General features: G+C 38.5%; 1 protein-coding gene across 1 annotated transcript; it reads right to left on the reverse strand.

Annotated features, from left to right (window-relative positions):
• Positions 1–1,967: 1,967 nt before the first annotated feature.
• On the reverse strand, positions 1,968–4,330 carry LOC135944142 (uncharacterized). Its single transcript, XM_065490911.1, has 6 exons — positions 3,477–4,330; positions 3,363–3,421; positions 3,155–3,258; positions 2,456–2,657; positions 2,282–2,401; positions 1,968–2,229 (listed from the first exon to the last, which is right to left on the reverse strand). Exons 1-6 carry the CDS (start codon positions 3,514–3,516, stop codon positions 2,014–2,016), a joined length of 741 nt encoding a protein of 246 aa, XP_065346983.1. The 5' UTR covers positions 3,517–4,330; the 3' UTR covers positions 1,968–2,013.
• Positions 4,331–7,096: the final 2,766 nt, after the last annotated feature.

A 7,096-nucleotide genomic window follows, 5' to 3' on the forward strand; every position in this document is an offset into this window, starting at 1 on the left:
ATTCTACCAGACGCCATGTTTGCGCGTCCCCCGATGGATTTCTCCATCCTAAAAATTTCTAGGCTTATAAAACAACATCAAAATCTCCTGGAAACTCCCAATTACAATCAAGATTGAAAGCTCAGGGATATTTCCTCTCTCTCCTTTCGCAAAAACAATGCTTGCAGCGCAGGGATTTAGTTTTGACCAGCTTTCAGTGGCATATATGTACTGTCAGAGCACGAGTTAGTTCTTCTGCTTCACGCGGGTGAAAAGGAGATGAACAGCACGCGTGCTTTACAGCAAACTTTTGCTCTCCATAAAGAGCAAGATCAGTAGTAGTTCGAACATTGCAGCGAGGTGCATCTGCATTAAACAAACTACTGGTCACGAGCACTGCAGCGGCATAAAAACGAGCGCATCGAGTTTCTCCAGAGAGTGATTGAATATTTCCATCTGCACTCCGCGCGCAACTATTGTCCCGTTCATGTGCGCGGCGCATATAATTAAATTATCACCTGATTGTTCGGCGTTGACATAATGAAGTGAATTCCATTATGTGCTACTGCAATGGCCGGGGGATTGCTCTCTTGTCTTCCAAGTCTTGAGAACAGAAACAAGTAGACGATTTAATTAGCATAATCTGTGCCGCGTAATTATACGCGCCGGGCTTGCTAAACCTGAACTGCTATTTATAGGCAGACCATTATACACGTTTTTTGCACAGCAGAGTCGATCAAATTGTTGTTTGAGTAATCATCATCTCTACAGTGTCGGACCAAGAATTTTCGTAAACTGTTTGATGAATAAAATAGTTTTTCCGCAATTTTTTTTATTAATTTTCGATGATGTGCAAAAAAATCCCTACATTGTGATTCTTTAAGAAATTTAAACGACATTTACAGTAAAATTCTCCGCTCCATTTGCCATTTCAACCAGGAAGTTTTGCGATGATCTCATTTTTATTAATTTCTTTCGTTGCTGTCGATCTCATCAAATATCGATCGCCATTAAATTTGCATTACGATGAGTACGCAACAATTTTCCCGCCAACACCATGCTGTGTATCATTAGCATATACCGCGCGCAGATCGCGTTCCATTTTGCCCGCCGCCTGTTAAATTAGACTAATTGACGACTGCGAGAAGCGTATCGAGTGTGCGCAATAAATAAGTATATACAGCCGGCTGCATTATGGTCTCATTGTATATGCGCGCGGCTCGAGGTTTTGACAGACACGTCAATGGAATGTGAAGTTGAAGATACGTCCCGTCCGAAATGGGTTCGTTGCTGCGAGATGTTGTCAGACGGAGAGAAAGTGATTCAATTGCCGGCCGGCCGGCCGAAAAATGGTCCATTATTTTATTTCATCAAACGGAGAGAACCGTTTTTTTAATTTATTAATTGTAGAAAGCACAAGAAGAATCTTATATGCTCCAAATTTTCTGATAAATTAAGTGAGTGGAATAATAGCAACAAATCTGTTACAAAATTCAAGGTCAAATAACAGAAAACTCAATTCAATTAAAAGTTATTTTAATAGCATTGATTGGCGGAAAAGTCTGCATTGAGAGAAAAATTCACTTAAAGGTAACCAGTACGATGAACTGTGGTCAATTTTATTTTTGAGGATTTTACTTTCAGGAGGGCATTTTGGAATGAATATTTAATACCCCGTGGTTTTATCTAAAAATAACAAATGTTTTAATAACTGAATTCATCTCCTCAAGCCTGATTCAAGCCATCAAAAGTGAGAAAAAAATTAATAAATTATTTTGACGGAAAAGAAATTTATTAATTAATAAAGAGACTGCTGCGTCATTTAATAATTCTAAAATGTCTTTCAAATTCAAAAACTAGCTCAAAAGCCATCTATTTTGCACCAAATAACTAATATTATTGGATTACCAAATGAAAATTTCATTTAATTTCGTATTTTTATATAGATAGAATAATCACCTGAGAAGATTGAAAAACAATACAAGGAATTTGATGTTCAAAGTTGAATTTTATTCATCCAGAGACAAACAAACACTAAGGATTGCCCACTCCACCTGGGATTTCTGTGAGTAAATATTCAATACAGCTTAAGAAGCTGGAGTAGAAGCCGACTTGGTCGTTGACGCTACAGCCGTTGCAGCCGATTTCGGACGAAGAGGAGTAAATCGCGTTCACCTGGCCATTGATCACCACCGCTGGAGCTCTGAAGAAAGTCGGCGTTGATCCATCTCCAAAGGCATCGGAAATATACTGCAAAAAGCAAAATTGTTGATATTTAAAGCTGTCAACGCGCGTGTCAGACCGAGCAAAAGCCAGGAGTCACGTTGATGTCCACGCAAACACTTTCAAAGAGGTCGTTGGTGATGGTCACGCAGTGTCCCTCGTTGAACACAGTCAAGGGTTTCACTTTTTTCAGCACGTCCTGCATTTAATGGTCATTCAACAAAAGGAGAAAAACATTATTTAAAAAAAATACGTCGTTTTCATTGAACAAGATAAATTCTGCGTTGGTCAAGTTGTCTGAGAGGCGATTGAAACTGAACTGCGACATCGAAATATATGGTCCGGGGAGTGGTCTGCATGTTCTCAAGATGGCAAAGCGTCCTGATGCGATTATAGTACTCTTCGGTGTCCGATAGACCACGCCAAACTGATCGGTAATTTTGATCAAGGCGGCACTAAAAATTAATAAAGTCAAAATGACAATTCAAAAAAAGCTAATTAAATTTAATTCTTTGACGAAATTGTCGTGTACACCAATCGATTTCTAAGGTTAAAATTAGGTTAGGCGTCCGAATTTTCCGACCGGAAGTTCAGCGTGACGTGCGTAATGTAATTCCAAAGTGTTTTTGGCGCCTAATAGAAGTACGTACCTGTGTGCTTCGCTCTGATTGGTCGATCCCGGGCATGCGTCAAATCTAAGTAGAGCCATCACAGACCGTCTATGCGACGGCTGACTGTCCAGCCATCTACCCTAGATTTGACGCATGCGCCACGGCTCAACCAATCAGAGCGAAACACAAAGGTTTGTATACTGCTTGGGTAATGAAACACATTATTGTATCTATTTTATGTCGGAAAACTTGGTAACCTAACCTTATTCGATTGGTGAAAACGAAAATTTCGTCAAAGACTTCGAATTAAAATCATTTTGAGAATAAAAACTGATTCATACTTTTTACGGAAAGCCATGTCAGAGGTGAGGATGTAATTCTGGTTCACCGCGAAACCGGGAAAAGTTATTGGGTATCCCAGGTCGGACTGTACTTGCACCCTAAACTTTTTTAGAAAATGCAAAAATTATATTAATACGATGAAAACCATTGAGCAGAAAAAATTAACACTGCGACTTATTTTAAATTAAAACAGCCTAAAATGCTTACCACGTATGGAAAAGCCAAGGGATCAGTAATGTTAGCAATGGGGCACTGACCAACAACGGCTGAGGAAAAAATTCTCTTGTCAAACCAATGTAAAAGAATCAAGCGATCACTTACCTGAAAATAACGTCAAGTAGAAGAACAAAGAGGAAAGCATGTTGGCGGACAGAATGCGGCCTCAGAATCACCTCGTTTGCTCATTTTTCGCCTGCCTTTATACACTTATGTATGACAATGATTAATTTTTAAATGATATGCATTCAGATATTTTAAAGTGCACAGCTCACTATATCTTTTCAGAAGACAAGTAGTTGTCAGGTTTTGACAATTATATCTTTTTAATTTTACCTTCCGAGGGAGCACAAATAGGCGTTTTTTCTGACAGTTGCAGAATTTATTAGAGACAATGCCAACGCAGGGTCTCAAAATTTATTGCACTGACATTTTTATCAAATTTATTTACCTCGGATGTCAGTCCACTCCTAACTGTTGGAAAAACATAAGTGAGGGGATATATTTCTTCCATTTTTTATGAAGGTAAGCAGTGTGTGACAAAAGTATTAAAAAAAACAGTGATTTAAGGCTTAAAGCGTTTTGTTAATTAAACTGAAATTAATCCCTATGAACACCAGACTTTCACTTCAGGCGCTTGGCAAAATAAATAAAATATGGACCATTTTAGCAGAAAATAATCCAATAAGCCAAAGATACAAAATCGATAATTTTAAATTACCGAAAACATTTTTAGTAATATATCCACAACCCTAAAATAAAAAGACCAACCGCCGAAAGTGCTCCTCTTTGATGTTGAGGTCATGCAGAGAAAGTGATTCAATTGCCTGCCGACCAAAAAAAAACGGTGGTCCATTTGTTTTCGCCCGCGTAAAGAGCGTGAAATTGAAAAATTATAACGTTTGTGTTTTTGAAAGCAGCATATAATTTCACTATGACAAACTCGTCGGCCTCCGCGCATCAAACACTTGCAATCAGGTCAGCAAAATAATATTTCGCTCGATTTATATCACTGGACCGGCCGGCGGTCGGTCGGTGGACGAGATGGTCGGTGTGACGTCACGTGCGAAAGCGACCTTGCACATTATGCACACTTACCGCGCGCGCTTCTCACGGTGGGTGGCAGATGAGCGTGGCCAGGTGAAAGGAGAGCCGGCGCATGATTCAAATCAGATCACCAGAGAAGAGATCCTCATCCTCGTACTCGCTTCATCTCGCGTAACACCGGTGCATGACGACAGATATATCACCTTGCTTGCTTGCATGCAGCAAATTCTTCCTTTCGGCGCACCTCTTCATTTCACCTCATCGCGGTTTCTCTCTCTTCGGCTGTTGGTTTCTTCTTATTGTTGCGGTTACAATGACGAAGAGAAACAGTTAGGATAGTTAAAGTGGAATGATACTGCGGGCAACAATTGAAAATTATTTGAATTGTTGGATGCCATACGCAATTGATCGATAAACAATTTGCAATAATAAAAAAGGACCTTCCTACAGTAAAAATTCAAATTGTGCCAATTTTCTCCAAAATTTACAGCGTTTGAACGTATTTTCTTGGCGTATTCCGATTCCTCTCGTCGAGATCTGTCCAACGGAGTCTGCCACTTATTGGGGAAACTCTTGGTTTTGAAATTAAATCGGATTTCAAGTAAGGAGACAGCCAGTACCATTTGAAAAGCACGCTAACTTTCCAGCCAATTTTCTCAAAAAATTGCAGTTCTTCTCAGGTCAATTTAGGCTTTAACTGAATCCTAAGGGACGAGTTTATGCGTTGGCAACAAGCATTTTCCAGGCTTTTGCACTATCATTCACATTTAAGACTTAACGCAAGCTAAGAATTGGTGAAAAACCTGTTTAATTTCTGATTTTAAGACCAGCACGGATTCAAAATGTAAGAGACGCATATTACTACAGCTTAATTAATTAATTTTCAATTATGTAACCTGAACAAGGGCCACCAAATTGTTTGGCAAACAGATCACGCTTGGCTGCACGCGGAGCGCTGATAACCGTGAAGGTAAAAAAAGTCCCTGAATTTTCACGAACGCAGCAATTAAATTACAAGTATACAACAATTAACAAATCAATTCGTTTCGAAAGCTCACTCGTATTTAATTAAATCTCGCGTGGCAAGGTGATCTCAAATTGAATGCATTTTTCAGCCTGACTGCACTGCACTGTCTTGTTTAATCGCCAGATTTGCGAGTTCAATGTTAAACCTGTGACACAACAAAAGAAAAACAACTGTAACACCCATGCAGCGATCGCTCTTCGCGGTCCAAATTTATTTTGCAATTGTATAAAAGTGATGAATGGACGAGTAATGATAAATCTCATTGTGTATTCTGTTCAACTCGACTTCAGCAACACGTTATATATTGTGTGCGATAGTCATCTTATTCGTTGACAGGCGCATCATTTAACTTCAAATACGAAATAAAATTTATTTGAACAAGCGCAAGGGTTGCAAAATGCTGCTCCATGTTTGAACTATTCAAAGCATCAAATTAATGAAATGAAATTTAAGCTGATGAAATTTAACTCTAATCAATTTTAATTCAATTTAAAAAAGATTTGGTTTATTTTAACCCAAAATGTAATCGAATGTTGAATGTTACACAATTTTATCACTGTGCGCGCGTTCAATAAATAAGAATCGCACCGGCACGCTATCTGCTGTAAAATCCGTAAAATCTGCCAGTCAGCTAGGAAATCGATGCGTATGAGTATCGTCTGGAAGCATTTTTGCACGAAAGACAAATTGCTTGTCTGCAAGGATGATTTCATGGCTCATCTCCTCAAGAAAAAAATTCATCGCGTGATGATCGCGGCCAATTTTTCCTCTACATACCGTGCCTTTAATTCGGCTTATTAAACTTTGATCTTCTCTGATATTAACCAGGTCAATGTGAGCTCGTCTGCATCGAGCGTAATTATTACCAGTGGCCTAATGAAAAAATTACACCTCGGAAATAATTTATGTATTGCAAGTTGCTTTGTTCAACTATGAAGATAATACGCAACTTTTCAGTCTATTTGTGCGATGTAGAACAATCCTTTCCTTTATTTCAATGCCTGATTAGCCGAGCATGTTTGAAGAAGCATTTATTACGGATTTATGTAAACGAGATCGCATTGATCTTGTCATCTCGTTTGTAAGGTCATCTGGACTTTCAAAACTAAATTACTCTACGGCAAAGGGCAATTTAGTTAGAAACGAAGCAGTTATTTATGTCTTTTAAATTATAAGGCAGTAAATTTTATTTTATCATTTTAGGCCGTTAAGTCAAATTAAAAAATTCCCTTTTGCCGAAATCGCATGGGTCGAAGGACGAAATTGGCATGAGGTTAAGCAGTAATCAGTCTTTACTACATAAATTATGTTATAAAAGGATAGATATTTGATTTCACGGGTTTTAAGGGACACTTTTTGAAACCTCAGTATCTCACCTCACTGTGGTGCAATTTAAAAAATAAGATGTGCTTTGAATTTCTCTCGTCGAGCCCGATTGAACTGATACAAAATTTACGTCCTAGGTAAGGGTAAAGGTCATTACTGTTAATTTTGGTTTATAATTAAAACTTTGGAAATAAGCTCTGGAATTTTTTAATTTGAAAATGAGTTTAAAGAGGAATGATACTGGAAAAGCCTGGAAAATGCTTCTTGCCAATGCATAGACTCGTCCCTTAGGATTCAGTTAAAGCCTAAATTGACCTAAGGAGCG

Source organism: Cloeon dipterum, chromosome 4, assembly GCF_949628265.1.
Source record: "Cloeon dipterum chromosome 4, ieCloDipt1.1, whole genome shotgun sequence".
NCBI classification, from domain to species: Eukaryota; Metazoa; Arthropoda; class Insecta; order Ephemeroptera; family Baetidae; genus Cloeon; species Cloeon dipterum.

What these genes read in the sequence shown, in the direction of transcription:
- LOC135944142 (XM_065490911.1), bottom strand. Translation starts at nt 3,516, where the DNA reads ATGCTTTCCTCTTTGTTCTTCTACTTGACGTTATTTTCAG. An exon ending in CTACTTGACGTTATTTTCAG is followed by an intron (nt 3,422 to 3,476) that starts GTAAGTGATCGC and finishes TTTTTTCCTCAG; the next exon opens with CCGTTGTTGGTCAGTGCCCC. An exon ending in CCTTGGCTTTTCCATACGTG is followed by an intron (nt 3,259 to 3,362) that starts GTAAGCATTTTA and finishes TTTCTAAAAAAG; the next exon opens with TTTAGGGTGCAAGTACAGTC.